At 49.1% G+C, this 23,784-nt stretch overlaps 2 protein-coding genes and 1 long non-coding RNA gene across 7 annotated transcripts in view; 2 read left to right on the forward strand and 1 right to left on the reverse strand.

The window, feature by feature from the left end:
* The window catches only part of Ttll9 (tubulin tyrosine ligase like 9), a 38,259-nt gene extending 33,899 nt beyond the window's left edge, over positions 1-4,360 (forward strand). Inside the window, exons 15-16 of the mRNA XM_090352146.1 lie at positions 1,150-1,274; positions 3,407-4,360. Of these exons, the coding sequence (XP_090208272.1) occupies positions 1,150-1,274; positions 3,407-3,483 (202 nt within the window). The 3' untranslated portion in view covers positions 3,484-4,360. The remainder of the gene's footprint in view (positions 1-1,149; positions 1,275-3,406) is intronic.
* Positions 4,361-4,677: 317 nt separating this feature from the next.
* Pdrg1 (p53 and DNA damage regulated 1) lies at positions 4,678-11,688 on the reverse strand. Of its 5 annotated transcripts, none has more exons than XM_090352149.1 (6): positions 11,508-11,580; positions 10,758-10,857; positions 10,438-10,513; positions 8,854-8,928; positions 6,018-6,098; positions 4,678-5,479 (listed from the first exon to the last, which is right to left on the reverse strand). In XM_090352149.1, exons 4-6 carry the CDS (start codon positions 8,918-8,920, stop codon positions 5,397-5,399), a joined length of 231 nt encoding a protein of 76 aa, XP_090208275.1. In that variant the 5' UTR covers positions 8,921-8,928; positions 10,438-10,513; positions 10,758-10,857; positions 11,508-11,580; the 3' UTR covers positions 4,678-5,396. The 5 variants fall into 5 exon arrangements, with proteins under 5 accessions (XP_090208275.1, XP_090208276.1, XP_090208274.1 ...); XM_090352150.1 differs by having other exon boundaries at positions 10,758-10,854; positions 11,508-11,579; XM_090352148.1 differs by lacking the exon at positions 11,508-11,580 and adding an exon at positions 11,178-11,280.
* Positions 11,571-18,006, forward strand: LOC150050349 (uncharacterized). The gene is made up of 2 exons (XR_016538616.1): positions 11,571-13,207; positions 17,810-18,006. It is a non-coding gene; the product is annotated as an uncharacterized LOC150050349 (long non-coding RNA).
* The last annotated feature ends 5,778 nt before the right edge of the window (positions 18,007-23,784 follow it).

Genomic DNA, 23,784 nt, shown 5'->3' on the forward strand with positions numbered 1-23,784 from the left:
CCCTGGAAGCTTCAGTTTCCTCATCTGTAAAATGGGAAACCTGAAGATCTCTCAGGGTGGTGGGATTAATTTATCAACACAACGCTCTAGATGTGCCTGAGTCACAGTATGTGCCTGGTGAGAAGCTACTTATTGCTCAGAAAATGTGTATACAGTGGAAAGAGTTAGGGCCAGGCTTCAGGAAAGGGCAAATCCAGATGCTTAGTGATGGTTTGCCTGCCCCCCAACCCAACTATGTACCTGTGTGCTTGTGCCCCAACCCAACTATGTACCTGTGTGGTATGTGCTTGTGTGTTCTTTCTCTCCCTCCCTCCCACCATCCCTTCCTCTACCCTAATAAGCTTCCTTCCAGTTACTCCCCAGAACAAGCAGGGAATTACGCTTGCTGAGGCAAGTCACGTGCCCATCCCTGAACCCCTCCTTGTGACTGCTTGACCAGACCTAGGTGTTATGCTCACTTCCCAGGCTATAGGCAGGGAGGTTTTTTCAGGAAAAGCTGAGGAAGACAGAAGGGGTAGAGGAATGTGACATCCACTGTTCATTCCACACACATTTGAGCCCCACTGGGCACCAGGCCAGACATGACATGAGCTAGTCCCTGCCTTCATGGCACTGGAGAGGAAGGCGGAGTTAAACCAGAAATCACAAATGAGGAACATGTTTCCAAGGGCAAATGTGGGGCCCTCAGGGAAAACACACACACACACACACACACACACACACACACACACACACACACACACACACAAACAATCACAAGACTTGCATGGAGAAAGTCAGGAATGCTTGGCCAAAGTGGACAGCAGTGGGGTTCAGAGCCAGAGCCAAGGGGACCTGCCTTGGGCCTTAGGGCTCCATCAGCTGCGTCTTTTTTTTTTTTTTCCTTCCTCCTTCTTTCCTCAGTTGTGGGGCTTGAATTTAGGGCCTGGGCTCTACCTGAGCTGCTTTTTGCAAGACTGGTGCTCTACCACAGTGCCACTTCTGGTTTCTGCTGGTTAACTGGAGATGAGTCTCACAGGACTTTCCTGCCTGGGCTGGCTTTAAACCATGATCCTCAGATCTCAGTCTCCTGAGTAGCCAGGATTACAGTGACATCAGATCCTGGCAAAGTAGCATCTTCTTTTACCTTTGTGTCTCTCGCCTGTCCAGGCTCACAGGAAAGGAAAAGCGAATCGGGGGCTTTGACCTCATGTGGAATGACGGCCCTGTCAGCAGAGAGGAGGGGACACCAGACCTGTCAGGGATAGGAACCTTTGTGACCAACACACACCTGGGTATGTTGGCAGGGGAGGGAGTGGGAGCCTGGGATTGGCTCTGGTGTAGATAGCTTGGTGCAGCAGAGAAATTGAATTTCACCTGAATCTCAGCAGCTGTGTAATCTTGGGCAAGAGACTTAACCTCTCTGTCCCTTGTCTGTAAAACAGACATAGGCATTTCTATATACACCTAGGATGCTGCCTCATGTGATCAGTACTGTTACAAGATTGATTTTAAGACTTCGTCAGAAAACAAGATACCTGTAATATAATGAGAAGGACTTCAGGACTCAACTTCAGAGTTTGTTTTTACTTTATTATTTGTTGGTAGTAGGGCCTGAACCTAGGGCCTAGATGCTGTCCCTGAGCATTTTCATTCAAGGCTAGTGCTCTACCACTTTGAGCTACAGATCCACTTCCAGTTTTCTGGTTGGTAACTGGAGATGAGTCTCACGGACTGCCTGGACTGGCTTTGAACTGTGATTACTGGATCTCAGCATCCTGACTAGCTAGAACTACAGGCATGAGCCACCACTGCCTGGCTAAGGTTGACTTAAAATGTAAACTTTCCCAGATTATAACAGCTATTCACACTCCCTGTAGAATGAAAAGTAAAAGGGGAGAGGGGAATGGGGATCATCCAGGCGAAACCATCATTAGCAATCTAGTGCATTTTTGAAAAAAAAAATATATATATATATATATTCACACACACACTTTTTTTTTTTTTTTTTTTGCCAGTCCTGGGCTTGAGCTCAGGGCCTGAGCACTGTCCTTGGACTTTCTCAAGGCTAGAGCTCTACCACTTGAGCCTCAGCACCACTTCTTCATGCATGCTAGGAAAGCATTTTACCATTAGACCAAACTCCTGGTCCCGACACAACTCTTTTTTTAAATGTTTGTCCAGTCCTGGGGCTTTAACTCTGAACCTGGGCACTGTCCCTAAGCTCCTTTTTGCTCTGGCTAGCCCTCTACCACTTGAGCCACTTCTGGCTTTTTCTAAGTAGTTTACTGGAGAGAAGAGTCTTCCTGAGTTAGAATGCTTTCCAGGATGATTTGACCAGTTTAACTGGTTAAGTGGAGGACTTTCCTGCCCAGGCTGATTCTAAACAATGATCCTCAAAATAGGATGCTCAGACCAGATATGCATGTTTTACTCTGATAGGCATCAGGTTTCTGATTGTCTTGTTTGGGGGGAAGTACTGGGGTTTGAACTCAGGACTTCACACTTGCTGTAGCTCAAAGTGGTAGAGCTCTAGCCTTAAGCACAAAAGCTCAGGGATAGCACCTAGGTCTAGAGCCAAACTACAAACTACTGGGGAGACTGGTAGTACACCCTCTGCCTGAGCTTAGTGAAACCTGGAGGGCTGGTGAGCGTCTCAGAGGCAGCACTGAGGTTTTAGGTGCTAATAGGTGCCTCCAACTTGAGGCTAAAAATATTCAAGTGCCCCAACAGCATTTATGAGTATCACCCATGTCATCGAGATTAAATGGCCATGGCCAGTGCGGTGGCTCACACCTGTAATCCTAGCTACTCAGGAAGCTGAGATCTGAGGATCGTGGTTCAAAGCCAGCCTGGGCACTAAATAACATGAGACTCTTATCTCCAGTTAATCCTAGAAATGGGAAGCGGGGCTGTGGCTCAGAGGTAAGGCAGTAGCCTTGAGCTGAAGAGCTCAGGGACAGGGTCCAGGCCCAGAGTTCAAGCCCCAAGACCCACACACACACACAAAAAAATTAAATGGCCCTGAAATTGCCTTATGAGCAAAGCAGGAAGCAGGTTGCTGATGGAGGTGGAGGTAGGCGCTCTGTACAGTGTGGCCTGGGGCCACTGGCAGAGAATTTCCAAATGAGCCCATTGTGCCTCACACCAGGGGTCTGTCAGGAAAGAAAGTGACTGTGCCACCAGGTGCTGTGCTACCTTTATGTGTTCACTGAGCAAAACCAGGAGGCAAGGTAGGTTAAGAGTTTGCTGCTCCCCATGTGCGGTGGAAAAAGGCTGGTCTCCCAGTGGTGACCTGCTGGGGACAGGGATGGTTTTTTGTGGCTGCAAATGACTCCCGTCTCCTCTTACTTGTTAAGGGTACACAGGCCCCTTTACCCCCTCATCCCAGGACAGGCCCTCCTGCCAATCACTACTTCTCTTCCAGGCTGCATCAACGACAGGAAAAAACAGCTAAGGCAGCTGTTCCACTCCCTTCAAGTACAGAAGAAAATCCCCAGCTGACCCAGCCCTGGTGGGAAGAGGCCCTGGTAGGAGCCACTAGGCCTCTGAGCCAGGTTACCTGACAGCACACTCACCTCGCAGCGTTCACCTTCTTCACACTGGCAGCTGCTCTGCTGGTGAAGCAGCTGCAGCTTGCTGTGTGGCCAGTCCCCTGCATCTCCCCCGGCCCTGGGCATCTTTGCACCAGGAGGCAGCCAACCCCTAACACTGGATGGGTTTAACCTAGACAGGCTGTTTGGTGACTGGGCTCAAGGAGGACAAGGGCAGCAAGTTCTGTCAGAGACCACACCTAATAAACGAGTACAAGCCTTCCTTGGAGTTACTGGGCCTCGGGCCTGGCTCAGGGATGTTGCCGGCTGCACAGTTGGTATTTGGACATCTCTCAGCATGCAGAAGGGCTTTAAGCCATGCTTACAAAGCAGTTTCCTGGGGGCTTGCGGGAGTGTTGAGTCCAGAACACATGCTCTCCTCTGCAACACCAACCTTGTGTCAGGAAAGGCTGCCACGCACGCTCCTGACCATCAGCTGTGTGACAACGGTGGCCAGAGGATGCCCATCTCTCCATGGCTAAGGCGAGGACTGGGAAGGCAGCATCATGCTTGTCAGTTCTATCCACAAGCTAGACACCATCTTGCCTGTTAAGTTCTAGCTTTCTGGTTTAAAAATCCCAGCTTCCAACTTCAAACCAAGAAGCCCCAAGGAGGTGCAGGAGACCTAGGTACTCTGACTTACATTACTGCAGGGATGTTCTGATGGAGAAACGCTAAGCCAGGCAGTCATACAAGACAGCATCTACTAAAGTGAGTTCTGTCGCATTTAAAAACATGCCACATCGGGCCGGGAGTTTGACCTAGTAGTAGAGTGCTTGCCTAGCATGCACGAAGACCCAGGTTTGATTCCTCGGTACCATATACATAGGAAAAAGCCGGAAATGGTGCTGAGGCTCAAGTGGTAGAGCTCCAACCTTGAGCAAACAAGCTCAGGGATAGTGCCCAGGCCCTGAGTTCAAGTCCCAGGACCAGCACCAACAAACAAAACTAAAGCTCAAGATGCAGGATTGTAGGCTGGGCCAGACTTGGTGCAATGTTCTCCCACCCTTCAGTTTTGCCATTTACCAGTCCTGGCAGCATTTCAAAGCCAGCACTACATCCTTTCATAGGTGGTACTGTACAGGAGCTGAATGAGGTGACTAGAAACTATTCATCCACATGGTAACATTTATTGAGCCCTTGATGCACACAAAGCACAACTCTGCCCTCACACTAAGACTGCAGACTAGGAAGGTGGCTGGGACTCTGGGCAGCACTGGCCAGGCCCTGTTTGCAGAGATGACAGAAGGTACTCCCTCTGAGCAGCACATCAGGAGGGAGCCCCAGGGCAGGATCCTGCAAGGCCTCCTCACTCAAGGGCAGCCACGAAGGATAAGACGCCCTTGCTCCAGAAGGCAGCAAGACAAAGGGCAAAGCCAGAGGCAGCGGGGGAGAAGTGTGCCTGCTGCAGAAGTCTGGTGAACATGGAGCACCTTGCCAGCCTCCTGCTGTACTCTAGCTGGATGAAATGCCCTTCCCCTTTTAAAGGAACCTCAAATGAAGCTCCTGCTCTGCTCCCTCCCTGCAGAGGCATCTGAACAGCAGGCCACTGTTGAGAAATGCCTCCTGTGGTTGCTCCCACACCCCCGCACACCTACTAGCAGCTACCAAGGGCTGTCAATAGGTCTTGTGTCCACTGAGCCCTGGGTGGACAGGCTGGCAGGCAGGGACAGGCTGAGGGGTCCCTCCTGCTACCACAAAGCAGTTGAGAGCTACAGAAAGACTTTCACAGAGGAACCACAGACACAGATCTCCAGGTTTGAACATCGGGGTCCTCCTGTCCAGAGGGGTGTTGGCAATAGGTTCCCCATCTTCATACTTGTCTCATCCTTTCAAGATGAGCTTAAGAGCTTTGAGCTCATCCTGATTGAGGGGATTCAGGTTAAAACCTTTCAGCTCCGGTTTGCCTGGGGGAGAGGGAGGGGAGAAGACAATCCATGAGGAAGCTGAACATCCTGCTGGTTCTAGAGCCAGGCCCAGGCCCAGGCCAGTGGCTAACTCCATGAGTGCTGTCAAACTCAGCCTCAGGTCTGACTAATCAGCAACAGACTCTGCTCTTGGCCATCAGGAACCTGTAGTCATGAGTCCCACCGGAGACCCCCAAATCTACAACTGATCCACTCACCGTGCTTGGGGTTTATCTAGAACTTCAGCTCTGACTTTGACCACCAGATGAAGGCTTCCTGAGTTTCCTCAGTCTAAGCTAGCCTAATCCCCACACAACGCTCCCAGCACCTCTAGAAAAGCGGCTGTGGCAGGAATAAGCCCCACAAGCCTCCTTGGCGGCTCTACCTATGGGTAGCTATATACAACCACTGCCACTATCCCAGTGCCATGCACCCAGCCCCAGCCACTGCCTACCCGAGGACTGCTCTCTGCTACCCATCAGAGTACATATTGATGGTTCCCCACCCTACCTCTGGTTGCCAGTTCCCAGGCCAGTACCTTGAGCCTCAAAGAGGCGATTGACCTTCACTTTAAGTTGTTTTCGGAGTTTTTCTATTTCTTTATCCAGGTGGTCTTGATCTGAAGAAAGAGGTGGGCAAACAGAGGACAAGGCCATACCACAGAGAGCAATGCAGGACAGGACTTGAGTACCCAGCCCCAACTTTTAGCTCACTGACTTTTTTTTTTTTTTTTTTTTTGCCAGTCCTGGGTTTGAGCTCAGGGCCTGAGCCCTGTCCTTGGACTTTCTCAAGGTTAGAGCTCTACCACCTGAGCCTCAGCACCCCTTCCAGCTTTTTTCTATGCAAGTGGTACCGGTCTTCGTGCATGCTAGGCAAGCACTCTACCACTAGGCCAAACTCCCAGCCCAGCTCACTGACTTTTATTTCACTATTCAAAGTGTGTAGTGAAGCACAATAACCTGTAATCCTGGCTACTTGATCACAATTCAAGACCAGCCCCAGGCAAAAAGAAGTTCATCAGACCAGATCTTGCTGGGCACAGTGGCAAGCATCTGCCATCCCCAGTGACACAACAAAGTCCTAAATAGGAGGATCATAGCTCACACTGGCCTGGGCATAAAGCAAGACCCTACCTTGAAAACAATAAATACAAAATGGGGCCTGCTTAGCAAGTTTAAGGCCAAACTCAATCCTCAGAATTGACGGGGGGGGGGGGTCTGATAATAACTATTGTGACATTCTACCAGCAACAAGTGATGGTATGGCTAGTCCCCTCAGAGTTGTACACTTTCTGACAGGGAGAAGCTCTGACTGGCCTAAGCAATGATTCTATTTCCTATTGTAAAGAAGTGTCTTATGAGCTTAATGTTTAGCCCGTGTTAGTCCTTGAGAACACTAAGAGTGACCTAGAACCTTTCTAGATATGTTGGCCCCATAATTATCGGCCAATAGATCCCAGGACTAATAGCCCAGGACTAGATCCTGAACCTAAGCATTACACCTGTCCAAAGCTACCCAGCATACACAGTAACACCTGCCAAAAGTCAGAACACAATGCATGTATACATCTCAGCAGAATAGCTGGAAAGTTCTGCTCCAGGTTCACTCTAGTTTCCTCCATTACAATCTTGGTTTCAAAAGGTATGATAGCTCATGCCTGTAATCTTAGCTACTCAGTAGGCTAAAATCTGCAGATTATGGTTTGAAGCCAGCCCAGACAGGAAGACCCCTAACTCTACTTAACCCACCAAAAAGCTGGTAGTGGACCTGTGGATCTAATGGTAGAACACTTGAGCAAAACAGTTCAGGGACAGTGAATAGGCCCTGAGTTCAAGCACCAGGACCAGCATTAAAAAAAAGAGTTCAGGGGCCGGGAGTCTCTGAGCTGAAGAGCTCAGAGACTTTGTCCAGGCCCAGAGTTCAAGTCCCACAACCAACAACAAAAAAAAGACCGGGAGTTTTGTCTAGTGGTAGAGTGCTTGCCTAGCATGCATAAAGACCCGAGTTCGATTCCTCGGTACCACATACATTGAAAAAAGCTGGAAGTGGTGCTGAGGCTCAAGTGGTAGAGTGCTAAGCCTTGAGAAAGTCCAAGGACAGTGCTCAGGCCCTGAGCTCAAGCCCAGGACTGGCAAAAAAAAAGTTCAGCCTAGTGGTAGAGTGCTTGCCTAGCATGCAGAAAGACCCAGGTTCGTTTTCTTGGAACCACATACATAGCAATATGCTGAAAATGGTGCTGAGGCTCAAGTGGTAGAGCTCTAGCCTTGAGAAAGTCCAAGGACAGTGCTCAGGCCCTAGCTCAAGCCCAGGACTGGCAAAGAAAAGAAAAAAAAGGTTGGGGGGAAGGCATGTAAACAGGAGAGACACACTCTTATGGACTTGGACATGGATGGGTGTTGAGAATACCCAGCAAGGCAGGCATGGGCTCTTCGATGAGGCCAGTGATTGTGGCAGAATAAGCAAGCAAGAAGGGGTAAGAGATGAGCCTACAGAAATAAAGATCCTCTCTCTAATCATTATTACACGATGAGGTAACCAAACAGAACGCTTAAAAGCAGGATCATACTTTGTATTCTATACATTATGATCCTCTTCTTGGCCTATTTACCTTCAAAGATATGAAGGAGAACCTTCAAGAATTTAACCTGCTCTTTCCCACCTAAGACCCATTTGCAGCTTCGGTGCCTTTGCTTCTCAAAAAACTCCCAGAATCTCTCAGCTTGGGAGCCTTAAGTAATTCATATTGAGGGTCCCAGCAGTGGCAGAGCCTAGACATTTACTGTCCTCCAATCTCCATTTTTGAACTGTGTCAACTGTAAGAGGTCAGAAATTAAAAAGCTCACTGGCCCAGGTTCCCTTGCAACTCTGAGGAGCTGTAATGAGATATTGGCAGGATGTCCTTGTTTCCAAATAGAAGGCAAAGGTGATATATGAAGAAAGGGAGAAAAGCTTTTTATCATTTCCTTGAAGCCTGCACATGGGCACAAGGACTCTGATTCTGTGAGGAGGCACAATAACCATGAGAATATGCTATGGTGACATTGCTAGGCATCTGTGCCAGTCCTCTGGGCAACTCCTTATATGAGAAATAGATCCATACTTCCATGTGCCTCAGTTTGCTGGGTTTTCTGTTGTTTGCAGTCCAATTTGTTCCTCACTGATAAGACTACATTAGATACTGACACACATACCATTTTGTCTATATAGATGCCTGTCCTATTACAGAAGAGGAAGTAACCCACAGTGGCAGATCAGGCATGAAAATCCACAACAGTCTCAACTCTGTACACAGCCATCCCCTATCAAACCACCCAAAGTCTGTCTCTCAGCTCTGGGAAAAGCAGTACCATTCCTGACCCATTCCCAGGCCTTACCTTTCTCAATCATCTCCTTTGTCCGAGTGTGAGGCATCTTGATAAACATGCTCCCAAAGCAAACCATCACATCTTCTGAAATAGCAAGTGATCACATGATCATTTCTTCAACAGGATTATTTTTTTATACCTACTACCTGCCAGGTTTTTTTTAGATGCAGGACAGGACAAGACAGTTCCTGCCCTCATGTTACAAGGGAAGATGGGATCAACAAAGAATCTGTCACATGGTATTAAGAACTGTAGTGAAAAATGAAGCTGGCTAAGGGGCTAGGGAATACTGGAGCAGGGGAGCAACTCGTTACTGATGTCAGTTACAGCAGTCATCGGAGGACACACTGATGATTGGCATTTGGACAGAACTGCAGAAATAAGGGTGTGGCCTCGAAGACATCTAAGGAAAAGGAAACTGGACAGGGAAATGAGACAGATTTGCAGTATGCCCGGTATCAGGAATAATGAAGAGACCAGTGTGAGTCCATGAGTGAAACTGAAAGGTCCATGGGAATCTGGGTTTTATGGAGTCCGTAGGACAATTCTGGACTTCTACTCTGCTAAGTGGAAGATGCAAGTGCACTTTGTTTTTTTGTTTATTTGTTCTTCCTGTCGATCATGGGACTTGAACTCTGGGCCTGGCGCTATCCCTGAGCTCTTCAGCTCAAGGCTACCACCCTCGGCCTTGAGCCACAGCACCACTTCCAGTTTTCTAGTGATTAATAGGAGATAAGAGTCTTAGGGAGATAAGAGCCAGCCTGAGCTGGCTTTGAACCTCCATCCTCAGATCTTAGCCTCCTGAGTAGCTAGGATTATAGGCGTGAGCCACCGCACTTGGCACCAAGTGCACTTTAAACAAAACATAAACATCTTTCTTTGGCCCCCAAAGCTCTTGACTACAGCCTGGTTGTTGCTGCAGGCTCATCTCATACTCCTCTCTGCTTGCTTGCATATACACACACACACACACACACACACACACACACATATGTGTGTATACATATATGTATTACATAATAGAATTCGTGTGTGTGTGTGTGTGTGTGTGTGTGTGTGTATTTGGTTGAACTCTGGGTCTGAGTGCTGTCCCTGAGCCCTTCAGCTCAAGGCTAGTGCTCTAGCACTTTAAGCCAGAGCACCACTTCCAGTTTTTGGTGATTAATTGGCAATAAGAGTCTCGTGGACTTTTGTGACCAGGCTAGCTATGAACTAGGTTCCTTAGCTCTCAGCCTCCTAAGTAGCTAGGATTACAAGCACAAGCCACCAGCGCCCAGTCACAATTGTATGTTTTATACTATCTTCTTATCTGTATTACAAAAGTGAAACTGTCACTTTCACATGCTGCCGGCACTCTATAGAGTCTACTGTCATCGATGAGTAAGGAGCTAATGGCCTGTCACTCAACTGAGCAGCTAGACTCCTGAACCAGTCTGTGTCAGACCCACAACATTTGCTCCTCATCTCCATAAGCTGTTTTAATTGCCTAGGAGGCTGAGTCACGTCTGTGGCCTTCTGCCTGGTTTCTATCAGGAACGTCATGGGCCTTCAAAGGAAGACTGAGGAGCATACAAGGCTACAGTCCCAACTTACCAGAGAGGCTGAGATCCTTCTGCAGGGCTCGCAGGCCTTCTCGGTTCTGATTCCTTTTGGTGTCTAGGTCCACAATCTGAAAGGAGGAGCAAACAAGTACACTCAGTTACTTCATCCGTCAAGATCTCTACTGGGCAAGGAATGAGGTGGCAGAACAGAGCATGGACTGAGAGTCAGGTGGGGGGCTGGAACACCCAGGTGTGCCAGCTAACTGTTGGGTGATTTTATCTTATGTCCTCTGAAAAAAGATCTCATGAACTCCTACTTTGTAGGTCTGTGGGAACCAAATGTGTTTAGCAGTACCTAACATAGGTAGGTACCTGCAAAGCTTTCCTTTTTTTTCTTTCTTTCCTTCAGTGGTTTGAGACAGTTCTCGCTCTGCAGCTAGGCTGATCTGCAACTCTTCAGCCTCAGTGACTGCTGGAACGACAGGGGTGCCCCAAGACACCAAGGCAAACTTTAACTGCTGTGGTTCTCCTTGGGCACACTTAGAAGGTACTTCCCCAAAGCCTTCTCCCTAGGCCCTTTCCCCATTACAAAACCCTGCCTACTGTGTCTGCCCATCTCTAAAACACCGTGGCCACTCGTTCACTCTCTCCATCACCAGCACCTGTGTCGGGGGCAATGGCCCCTTGAAGTCTCCCTGCCACTACCTCTGCCCCCTATAGTACTGTACTCCAAGCAGCAAACCCCAACCCCCTAACTCCTGCATCACCACCACCCTCCACTTTCCGACCCGCCTTTGAAGGAGCAGGAAACCCATAGTCCCTGTGCGAGTCCACGAGGCCCTGCTCAGCTGGGGTCCTCGCCTTCTCCCGTGTGCCCAGCCCGCCCATCGCTGGTGTCTGCAGGCCTCGAGCCTCCCAACCGCCCTCGGAAGGGGGGGGGGAATGCAGAATAAAGGGGCGGAAAGAGCCCTTCCGCCCAACACAGAGCGTTCGCTTCCTCCCGGTCGAATGAATTCGGGGTGCGTGGCGCTGGGTCAAGCGCGCCGGCGGCCCGGCCCCCACCCTCCACCCCGCGTCGGCGGCCCGGTCCCTTCACCACGACCCTGCCGCGCTGCCTCTCACCTGCCGCTTGTCCGCCAGCACTTCCTCGGCGAGCTCCTCCACCTCGACCAGGTACTGCAGCACCCGCTCCGCCTCCGGTGACAGCATGGCGCCCACCAGCCCTAGCCGCGGTCAGGACACCAGGCCGCTTCCTCAACCGCCCCCGCCAGACCCGACGCTTCGGGATCCTTCTGAGCATGCGCCGCACTGTCCGGCCTTCCGGTGCGCCTGCGCAGTGAGAAGAATAGCGTCACGCAGGCTCCAGCGCACGCGCGTCGGTGGGACGCAAGAGGCGGAGCCTAGCTTTGGGGTGGGGCAGGAGCGCCCCTTGCAGGCCCCAAAGGGTACTGTCGCTGCCGCTGAAGCACCTACTGTGTGTGTGGTTTCCAATGCTGAGAATGCAGCTGCGGCAAAGAAAGCAACACTTTTAACTTCCTTTCCCCTTGTGGGAAGCGCCGACAATGAATGAGAAAACGATTACATACTATGGAGGGCAGTGATGAGAGCACGGAAGAGCAGCAGTAAATATTTTACATTTCATCTGACCCCAGTCTTCATTAAACATACCTTTGTTGAGCCAGCAGATTAACGGAGCCCCACAGAAGGAGTTGGAAGCTATGGACAGTGAAACGTGGAACAGTGAACAATGCCAGCTCAGAAAAGCACTTCTGCAAAAGCTGAAATGAAAATCAATATATGCCAGAGGATCCGGGAGGACTTCCCAGAGGGGCCACGTCGTGGCTGCCCAGCAGAACCAAGGCTAGAGAGATTTTTTGCCCAGACCTCTCACTGTATAGCTGCAAAGCCCAACATACAGAGGAAAGCGAGGACTTTGACCTCCTACCTCCCCTGCCTGATGCTGGCTTTTTGTTCTTTTGACTCCTGGTAACTCAGGCTCTTCACACTCTGTCCTACTTGAGAATTCAAGTCCACTTTTGTATACAGCAGATGGTCATGGCTCCATTTCACAGCTGCAGATTGAGACCAGAAGGGCTATTTCTTGTCACACAGCCAGCTGGATTCAAACCTGGGTCTGGAGAGGCTCTGCTCCCCATCCCACAGCTGTCTTCCCTAAGCTATGGTCCCAGCAGTGCCTACAACATCTCTCTTTGCTTGGCCTTGGACTGCCTTCTACTCAGAGAGACGGAGCTAGTTTCTTCTGCAGCCGCTTGGCATGTGGAGGGAGGAGATTCATTAAGGATTCTTCATGGAGGGTGAATTTGTCGCCAAACCCAGGATGTTTTGTGTAAACACCTTCTGCTTCAGAAATGCAGGCACAGGCCCTGTGAAAGAAGTGGGGACACTTGCCAAAGAAAGATAGGCTTTACCAGACATTCTCTGGGACCTGGACCCTCGCCCTGGGTTTCTTCTACCTTTGGGCCCAAAGAAGACTGGATGGGCTGACACTTAACCCCTGCCAGATGGACCTAGATGGGAGGGGTTAGGGCAAATTCCCACACTAACAGGTTTGGGGTTTTTTTTTTGTTTTGGGGTTTTTTTTTTTGTTTTTTGCTGTGACAGGTCCTAGAGACCAGTCCTGGCTACTGGAAGCTGGGGAAGGATGTTATAGATTCAAGACAGGTTCAGAAAGACTCAGAGATCACTTAGGTTTCTGAACCATTTATTTTTACCAGCTAAGTTCCCAAGCTTTGTAATAGGGAATGAAATGCACCAGAAACAAAACAAATATAACTGCCAGCCTTCAGAGAGCTCGTGGGCTGGTAAGTGAGACAGATAACAAACAAATGAAAGACCAATACATATACTGGGAGATGGATGAGTGCTATGAGGGGAAAAACTATAAGACAAGATGAAGGGGGATGACACAGAAACTGATGGATATAAGGTAGGCAGGGAGGGCTTCTCCGAAGAGGTGGCATAGAGCAAGGTATGGAGAAGGATAGACCATGTGATTGCTGGTGACCGCATTGCAGGCACCAGGGAACAGCAAGTGCAAAGTCCCGGAGGTGAGTCTTTGTTTGACAAGATAGAAGAAGGGTGAGGCCAGTGCAGGCAGAACAAGATAAGTGACAGGGAATGTAGGTGATGCCATCAGAGCAGGGAAGAAAGGGCTGTTGGAATCCCACCCAAATAGACAAAGCCTTCCATGAATGCTTTGCTGTGTAATCTGGTGGCTACTGCTTGTCTCTGCTTCTTAATTTGGGGTGAGTGGAGAACACCAGTGAGTTACAGCCAGCAGGCATAGACCTCTAAGAAGAAGAGAGAATTAATGGCTGCCTCTTCCAGCATCGTTGCTCTTCAGTGGGAGACCAAAGAGGAGACTGCTGCCATCAGCCATCAGGGTCACGCCCTTGGGCAGCAATGGTGGTGGGGCTAGAGGGTGGGGGTTCGAGTCAACACACATTCTGGAATGGAGCTAGTTTCTCTAGAACCAAATTTTGCCCAGCATATGATGGCGCAGTCAGTGTCTGTTGAATGAATGCAGGGCTGAACAGAGCTAACTCTGGGACCCAGCTCCTGCCACAGAAAACAGGTAAGTTAAAGCGGGATGGCCACAGGGCTAGGATATTGAAAAGCTGATTCAGGCTCAGGATAGGATGGCTCTTCACTTTTCCCTAACCTTTCTGGGACATGTCCCTTTGTCAGCCAGCCCAAGCCAGGGATGTGATTCCTTGGGCTGTGTTGTTTGGAGACTGGGACAACATGAACAATATTCCCCGTCCCTTTCTGATCTCCGTGTGTGTGTGTGTGTGTTGACCCTGAGGTTTGAACTCAGGGCCTGGACACTGTCTCTGAAATTTGGGAGTTTTCTTTTTTTGTTTGTTTACTCAGAGCCAGTACCCTACCTCTTGAACCACAGCTCCACCTCTGGCTTTTTGGTAATCGATTGGAGATAAGAGTCTCAAGGATTTCCCTGCCTGAGTTGACCTGGAACCTCAATCTTCAGATCTTAGCTTCCTGAGTAGCTAGAGTTATAGGTGTTAGCCACCAGTGTTGGGTAGAGGACAGAAATCTTTGTCTCATTTGTTCACTGATCTACCTTGAATGTCTAGGACAGTTATTCTCCAGAGTAGATGCTCAATAAACACTTCCAAGTGAATGAATGAAATGAGCAGGAATTCTAACTAAGCCAGACCCTTTTGGATCCATGTTCCTAGCTCCATTCCAGAATTTTGGCATTGAATGTTGTCTGCAGAGATAACAGGGTGATGTTGTTCTTAGCTCCATGGGAGTTCCGGGAGTTCTTGGGGGGAGGGGGTTGTGCAAGCCTAGATGATGCCTGGGGGAGCCCCTCTGCATCTGATAGGAGCATATTTGTTCAGAGAGGATGGTGGCCACGGTCCTGGGAGCTGTATATGTTGGGTGGGAGTGGGAGGGTGATGCTGGTGGCTTAGAAGATGACAGGGCTGCATGGGGGTGGGGAAATCACAGAAGAGTAGTCACTCAGTATCCCAATTCTCTAGGCAGCCTGGGTGGCTGTTCTACCAGCTCTGGCCTGTGCATGGTCCAGGCTACCACGCCTCTACTTCTGTTCCATAGATGCTGTGTGCAGCCCTGGGTGGTCTCTAGCTCCTTTCCCCACTTCCTCTGTGGGCGTGGCAGGTGAAAACCTCCCTTCTCCTCCTCCATGACCCAGAGAATAATCCCTCACATTCATAGGATTCTCCCTGCACACCTCCCTTCATCCTCCTACACCCCTGCATAAGGCAGAAATCTGATTCCCATTGGGCAGAGGAGGACATGGAGGCCAAGAAAAGGGCCATGAACCTCCTGAGGTCATGCAGCCAGATGGGGACGCCAGATGGGGCCATGGCTCCCAATTCTCCATGCCTCAATTTTCACCAGGCAACAGATGGTTCCATGGCTTGACTTGAAAAATCTGAAATGACCCCAAAGAGAGTACAAGCCCAGAGCACTGCTCGCGTCCTCAGCCGGCCTTCCTTGCTGCCTTCAAATCCGCAATCCATTCGTGCATAGTTCTGTGAATCAATTCTTAGAATAATTTATTCTTACCCGAAGAGTCGAGCGAGCAGGAGCACGTGGAGAAACATGCTTTCTTTGAGTGATGTATTCAGTTGATTCCCCTCTTTTCCAACAGCGGCAAGATATGCCGCGGTGGATGAACAGCTCCGGTGCACCGTGCACCTGAACTCCTCAATTCAGATATGCACCTTTTTTCTTCATTCCCTCAAGCACAGCGAGTTGAGTTCATCTCACTGCTCAGGACTCAGCTCCAGGTCACTGTAGAATTGTTTGTGAACTTTCCAGCCCTGAACACACCCATGTCACCAATAAGAGGATAAGGGAGCAGAACAGCGACTCCCCAAGGATGACCACACCTCAGGTTAGCTCCCCTGGGCTTAGAATACACGGGGACTGCTCGGACTTCTTTTCCTTCATGACGTTATCGTCCTGTTGCTTGTAGACGTTCACTGTCAGTGCTGCAGGGCCTTTATGTGCCATATTTAAACTGGCTTATGTTATGAACAGGCATGGAATTTCCAGCTGGCGGTCATCACAAACAGTGCACGAATGTCCACACCCGTTCCTAGGTGTGTCTGTGGTAGGTTTCTGTCAACTGTGACCTCGATGCCCAATTGTTGGGCATATGCTTTCCTATAGATTAATGAACTGGATATGTGTGGTTTTGTTTTTATTTTGGGTGGCACTAGAGATTGAACCTAGCAGTTGTCAACTGTAGGTAAGCTCTCTACCAATTGAACAAAGGTCCTAGTCTTTGGGAGTGCTTTTTCCCTGCCAGGACCTGGGGTTTGAACTCAGGATCTAGGCACTGTCCCTGAACTTATTTGCTCAAGACTAGTGCTCTACTACTTTGAGCCACAGCTCCACTTATGGTTTTTAGGTGGTTAATTGGAGATAAGAATCTCACTGACTTTTCTGCTAGAGCTGGCTTCAAGCCACAATTCTGATTCCAGCCGCCTGAGTAGCTAGAATTATAGGGGTGAGCCACCAGTGCCCAGCTTTGGGGGTGTATTTTTTGTCAGTCGTGATGCTTGAATTCTGGGCCTGTGCACCGTCCCTGAGCTCTTCAGCTCAAGGCTACCACCCTACCCCTTGAGCCACAGTCCCACTTCCAGTTTTCTAGTGGTTAACTGGAGATAAGCATCTCACGACCCTTGTGCCGGGGCTGGCTTTGAACCCCGATTCTCAGATCTCAGCCTCCTGAATAGCTAGGATTACAGGCGTGAGCCACCATGCTCAGCTTTTTAGGGGTGCATTTTTAACATACATAAATATACTTGAGCTGTAAGTCCTACTGTTTTCTATTTCAATGCGTGTGTGTGTATGTGTGTGTAGTATGGGCCTGAACTCAGGGCTTGGGCGATATCTCTAAGCTTTTTCTACTCAAGATTAGTACTCTACCACTTAATCCATAGCTCCACTTCCACCTTTTTCTTGTTAACTTGGAGATAAGAATCTCATGGACTAGCGGGACCTGGTGGCTCACTCGGGAGTGAGTTCAACTCAGAGGGGACTAAGGAGAGAAGTCTGCAGAATGATTGGCTGAGGCCTGGGACCTATGATTCTTCAGAGAAAGAAGGAGCTGGTCTCCCTTCCTCCACTTCTTTACTTACCAGAACCTGCCAGGAACAAGGATGGAAAGGGGTCAAAATGTGTCCTCCTAGGTGGGGTTAAGTGTCTGAACCCATCTGTAAAATGAGTTTTGGGATTTACTCATGCATATAGGAGATGGTTACTGAGTGTTCTAATAATGCAGGCCTTGGAGATTCAATGGTACTCTGGCCTTCTGGGCCCAAGGCAAGATTAGCTCTGAGGACAAGATTGATATTCAAGCCTGAACTACTTCTAATTGTGATAAGACCCCAAATCTGAGTGTAATAAGGTTGTGTAGAGGGTGGTCCTAACTTAGATCAGAGGGTGAAGAAAGCTTTCTTGAGAAAGTGGCATTTAAGGTGAGATCTAAAGGTGATTAGAAATAAACTAAGCAAATGGATGTGTGAGGTAAAAATGGGATGATGGAAGTGTATCAGCGAGATGAGGGAAGAGTAAGATGCAAAGACACCGTGGCAAAAGGGAGCCAGAGGAGGCTTGTGCATGGTTGGAGCCCAAGGTTGAGGGGCCAGGGGATAGGAGAGGCTCAGCAGAAAGACAGGGGAAAGTCATAATGGAGACATTGGTGGGACTGGAAAATGGATGCATTTTCTTGATAAATACTAAGGGACCCGCTTCTCACTAGGAAGTGTGTTATAGCAATGAGCAAGGCAGGCAGTCTCTGTTCCTACAATATCACTAAGCAGAGGAAAACAGCTGCCTTAGTAGCTAGCAGTCCAGCCCTATGCCAGAACTGCACCGAGCACTCTCTGTGCACTGTCTCATAGAGACTCCACCCCTGCTCATACTGAAGAGGAGACTGAGGCCTAGCCAGGTGGAGAGATACACATGTCTGGAAAGCATCTGGAGACCTTATTGAAGTCCATTTGAAAAAGCCTTTTCCAAGTGCTGATATCTGAAGAACCAATTGGTGCCATTCCTAAGGGGGGCATCTGTCAAAAACATAAACAAGATACACAATTGACTCAGCAAGTCTAAGAATTTATTTCAAAAATGGGCAAAATGATGCATCCACCCAGTTATTTACTGAGGTATTTTCACAGGATGGTGACAACCTAATTGCCTACAGTTTGGGGACCTGATGAAGTAGATTACAGCTCATCCACACAGTGACGAGTTCAATGTCATGAGAGAGATCAAGGGAATCCCCATGATTGAGTATAAACTCCAGATATGTGGGTGTAGCTGAGATGGGTGGCTGATGCCTGTAATCCCAGCTACTCAGAAGGCTGAGATCTGAGGTCTGAGGTTCAAAGCCAAGCTGAGCAGGAAAGTTCATGAGATTCTTATCTCCAATTAACTAGCAAAAAGCCAGAAGTGAAAGTGTGGCTCAAGTGGTATACTACCAGTCCTGAAAAACCCAAGCGAGATTGTGAGGTCCTGAGTGCAAGCCCCAAGTACCAGCATACACACACACACACCCCACTGGTAGCTGGTGAGGGGGGGAACAGGGAAGTGGGGAGTCAAGGCATGCTGCTGGATATGATTAAGTTGTCATTTGTTTCAGAATGGTGGTAGTGAGTGTGGAAATGAGTCAATGAGAGACAGAGAGGAGACAGGTAGAGAGGGAGAGGAGAAAGACACACAGAAACTTACACCATTGATTGCTCTGGAAGGGAGATGATGGTCAGAGGCAGGGCAAGAGAGACTGTTTTCAATGTGTCTTCTTTGTGCTTTTGAGATACTTTGTTTATTTGTTTTTGTCAATTGTGGGGCTTGAACTATCTCAGCCAACCCGGACAGAAAAGTTTGTGAGACTCTTTTATTCAATTACCACTAGAGAGCTGGAAGAGCTCAGGGAGGGAGGCAGGCCTAGTAACTCACACCTATAATCCTAGTTATTCAGGAGGCTCAGATCTGAAGATCATAGCTCACGGCTATGGTGGGGAAGAAAAGTCTGAGATTCTTATCTTCAATTAACTAGCAAAAAGCCAGGAGTGGAGGTGGCTCAAGTTGTAAAGTGCCAGCCTTGAGCACTAGACAAGCGTAAGCATGAGACTCTGAGTTCAATCCCCAGTTCTGGCACACACATATACACATGTGTGCATGCATGCACATACAGGTATACAATCAGGGATTTTTTTTTGAGGAATAGCAAGAAAGGTTTGTCTTCTTGTGTGGTGTAAAGCTCTATGTTCAATCTCCCAAAACAACAACAAGAAGAACAACAAATAGCTCTGTGACTGGAACAGAGTGTGTGAAAGATGGTAGGAGGCAGGTTGGGCTGCGGAGGATAGGACAGAGATTTATAGGCAGGGCTCAGGACTTTTCAGAAGGTAAGCAGGAATCAGGTATGCCTGGTCGGGTTTCCTTTTTCAAGAGGCTGGTGAGGCAAGGGAAGTTAGAAGAGGAAAACGGATTACACAGGAGGTAAGGAAGCAACCAGAGCAGTCCAGGCATCCTGGAGAGGAGAGGTAGTGGGCATTACTGAGGCAGTGGGAGGGAGCGCAGAGGTTGGGCTCCTCATGTTTTCAGCAAGGAGCTTGAACAAGATGGGCCTTCAAGGCCTTCCCAGCTTGGAATTTGGTAATTTGACAGGCTTTGTAGGCACACACCAAGCAGTTACAGCCAGTCACCTTTTCCTTTCTACCATCTCAAGATTTCTCCCCTGGGAGTCTGGGTCTGAACAAAGCCCAGTGGTCTGAGAGTCCGACTGGGATTCCCGCCCGCCCCCCTCACAGCCAGACCCACTCCTGTCTCTACCTTCCAGGGACAGATGGGTGGGCACGGGAAGCAGCTGGGCCTTGAAGCCTGCAGCACCCCAGGGGAGAGAATTATCCCAGGGTTCATAACCCCTCTCTGCCTTCCAGATCTTGAGTTAAAAGCCCTCAACATCTCAGCCCCATGGGGTAGGAGTTGGAGGAGGGCCAAGACAGAAGCAGGGTGAGGTGTTCTGGGACCTCCACCCGCCCTCACAAGGACAGGGGATGGAGATGAGCTGAGAACTCCAGGCCTGGGGGCAGGAAGCTGTCAGAGCTAAGGCTGAAGACTGAGGGCCCTCGGGCCATGTCTGACCCACTGACTTATTTATCGACCTGAAAAGCATTTGAGTCAATGATTCAAATTCGAGATATCTTACAGGAAAATTGATATTTCTAACTTCTTTTGCATAGAGAACCCGAACATAATTTTGCCCAGTCCTGTTTACAACATCTGGCTATCCCTCATTAGGACTGTATTTTACTAATAAGCAAATACATTCACCTGATTGCCAAAATAAAATTATACAAAATATCTCTTCCATCCTTACCCTCTACTGCCTAGTGCCCTGGAATCATCTTTTAGTTTCTTGCATGTGCTACCCAATTTTCTTCATGCATAGAGGAACATACACACACACACACACACACACACACACACACACACACACACACACACACACACACACAATGAAGATAGAGCTTATCCCCCTGTACCTTTCCACTCTGCTCCACCCATTCTGTGCTGCCCTTCCCCAAGGCCTTTCCTTATTAGGACACAGCGTCCACTTCTCCAGGCTTTTCCACAGTCATGATGCATCACTCACCATGGTTTATTTAGCCAGGCTCCTGATGGGCATCTGGGTCATAACCAATATTTGCTCTTACAAGCAATGCAGTATCAATTATCCCATGCATGGTTTGCACAGGTGCAAATATTTCCAGAGGAACCAAAGGGAAATTATTAGGAACTGGTCCAAGTCAGAGGATGAGTAAGCAAGGATGCCTGGACAGGACAATCCCAGTCAGGGAAAGCAGTGAATGCTGCTTCTAGCAGCCCAGAGCCCATGCCTTTGTGGACTGTGGAAAGGCTGTCTCTTGCTAATTCAGAGCTTCTCTCTGGACCTCAGTGTCTCCATGTGTGAAGCGAGAATGGTTTAGGGAACTACGTAGCGTCTCAAAGGACTTGTGCAGTTCTGGCCAGCTGTGGCCCATCTTTTCCCTTCACACCACTTGGTCTTGTCTTGTGGGAGGCAAGGGGGTTAAGCTCAAGGCCTACATGCTGTCCCTTAGCTTTTTCTGCTCAAGATCGGTACTCTATCATTTGTGCCACACTGCCACGTTTGGTGTTTTGGTGCTCAATTGTCATAGACTTTCCTGTGTGGGCTGGCTCTTTTTGAGTCAAGAACCTCAGATCTCAGCCTCCTGAGTAGTTAGGGTTACAGATGTGAGCCCATGGCACTAGCTCTCTTAGCTCTTGAATATGCCTGGCTCAGCTCCTTCGTAGAAATGTTCTTCAAGATGTCCACTCTCATGCCCACTCAATAGTCCATCCATCACATGGGAACACCTCTTTGGTCCCCATCAAAATCTCAGTACTTGTGGGCCTCTCAATCGAAGCTTCTTTGGGAAGGGGTCTCCTCTAAGTACCCCTGTAAGGTGGGTCACCTCCATAACTGACCTACACTTCAGTCCCCCTTGAATCCTTCCTATATGATACTTTCTCTAGCCATCTAAACTCTAGCATAGGGTTCCTGAATGCTGCTATTTCTTAACAAATGCCCTTTCACTTTCTTCTGGTTCAGTTTTTACCCTAAAAATGATTGGCTTGAGAATAACAAGTAGTAAGTTCAAGGTTGGATGCTGGTATCTCACACCTGTGAACCTAGCTACTCGGAAGGCTGAACTCTGAGGCTGATTAAAGCCAGCCAAGAAAAGTCTGTGAAACTCTTATATCCGGTTAACCAGAAAAAAGCCAAACATGGAGGTGTGGCTCAAGTGGTAGAGGCACCAGCCTTGAGTGAAGAAGCTAAGAGGATAGTGCTGAGTTCAAGCCCTAGTACTGACACTAAACAAATAGAAGTAGTAAGTTTAGAAGTGTATACAACCGTAGACACTCAGAAGGACTTATTTCCACAAGGCATTGCCCCCGCCTGTATAAGTTATCTTTACAATATGAGGAGAGAAAGGGTTGGGCTGGGAAGGCAATTCCAAACAGATAAGCTACCAATGTGTTCATGTGAAGGAAGACTGGTTTGTTGGAGACTGCATAACTGGAGAATGTCTGGGAGACTTCTTTGAGAGGTAGGAACAGGGAAAGTAGATAGATGTTCTAGGAGGCCTTCCTAGCTAGGCTTCATCCTAGTTAGTAATTCTCATTAATTATCATCACCCTAGCCGTAAAGGAAGGTGCTGGATATCTCCCATTTCACTTATCTCTCAAGTTAAGAGCAATTGAATGGCTTGTCCAAAGTTAGAGAGGCATGAAAAGTGGCTTTCAAACCAAGATTTTTCTAGCTACAGAGTATCAGACCAAAGAAACCTGTGTGAATGGGCCAATCCTGAGTAAAGGGAGGGGCTGAGGAATAGAAGGGCTGCTTCCATTTGAGGCAGGGGTCAAAGACAGCCCAACTCTGCCAGTCCCCATCCATGTACCCGTGAGAAGGCGGTGTTCAGACACACTCAGAAACTGGCCCAGAGCCCTGAGAATGGACAGAGCCACAGCTGCCCCCAGTACTTATCACTAAGGGCTCTGTGCCCTCCACAAGTCTCTCTGCCCAGGGTTTGAGGAGATAAAAAGGCAGTGAAGCCTATTCTAAGTCCCAGTGACACTCAAGCCTTCCACCCTCTGCTAGTCTATACTAGGCTGTCAGTCTTGAGTGAATCCAGCCTGGAAAACTCCTTGAATCCTTAACTCTCCCCCCCTCTGCTTCCAGCTTTGGGCAACAGCTGGTACCCCAACCTCCTAAGCATTACTGAGACCAAAACAGTCCCTGGACACGGAAGGGACGCCTGGCTGCAGGACCACAGATGGCTGCTCCTTCCTAACTCAGGGCAGCTGTCTCCTCTCATCTTCCTTTCCCTGTCACGTTGAGGCAGGGTGGTCCTTCCACCTCTCTCCCTCCCTTGACCTCTTATTCCCTCCTCCATTCTCCTTTCCTCACTTCATCCAGACAGCAACATTCGCCATCTCTCATCTGAAACCATAGGATGAATTGACCTGCATTTGGCTCTAGTACTTACTAAGAGTGTGGCTCGGAACCAAATGCGTTAACTTCTCAGTGACTCAATTTTGTCTCCTGTAAAATGGGCAGGGAACTGTAAACTCCCTCACAAATGGAAATAATAAAATGAGATAGTAATTGCACAATGCTTAGAACAGTGCCGAAGAGGAACTATTAGACAGTGTCTGTATAGCAAATCCAATGGACCCGCTGAGGTGTTGGGGAGGAGAGGGTGGGACAAGTACAGGGTGGGTTAGGGGCCTACCAGGCATCAGGGATCTCTGCTATCTTTCTCTGGGCTCACTTTGCTATTCAGGCTGCTGCATCTTCTTTCTAAACCCTGACATGGCCACCTCAGTCCCGGCTCAAATTCTGCAGTGGTTCCCCGTTTGTAGGCTGGTCAGAGGCCACCCCAAGTCAGAGTGCTCTGGCCCCATCTTTCCCATCGCCCTGCACCTTGGCGCCCCTTGGATCCCGGATCCAGACTTCCTCCACTGCTGGAGGGAAGGGCAGCATTTACACCTGCCCTTTCCTTCCACCCCTTCTTCCTTCTGGAAGTCCTCCTCCCTGCCTTCCCCCCCCCCCACACCTCCACTAGGACAGTGGCCAGATGAAAGCAGTCCCCTAGGGAGGGAAAGAGGATGCCAGGAAGTGACAGCAACTCAGAACTGTAGTTTTCCCCGGCTTCCAGAGGCAGACAATAAGAGCGAGGACCTCTCAAGATCAAAGGAGGGGAGGGCACGCCAGGGGAGCGCGCAGAAACTGTCCAGTGGCACGGTCCACGTCCGCACCCAGTGATGGCCAAGGGTCACCGGGGAG

Source organism: Megascapheus bottae, chromosome 18 (assembly GCF_031878675.1).
Source record: "Megascapheus bottae isolate mThoBot1 chromosome 18, mThoBot2.hap1, whole genome shotgun sequence".
NCBI classification, from domain to species: Eukaryota; Metazoa; Chordata; class Mammalia; order Rodentia; family Geomyidae; genus Megascapheus; species Megascapheus bottae.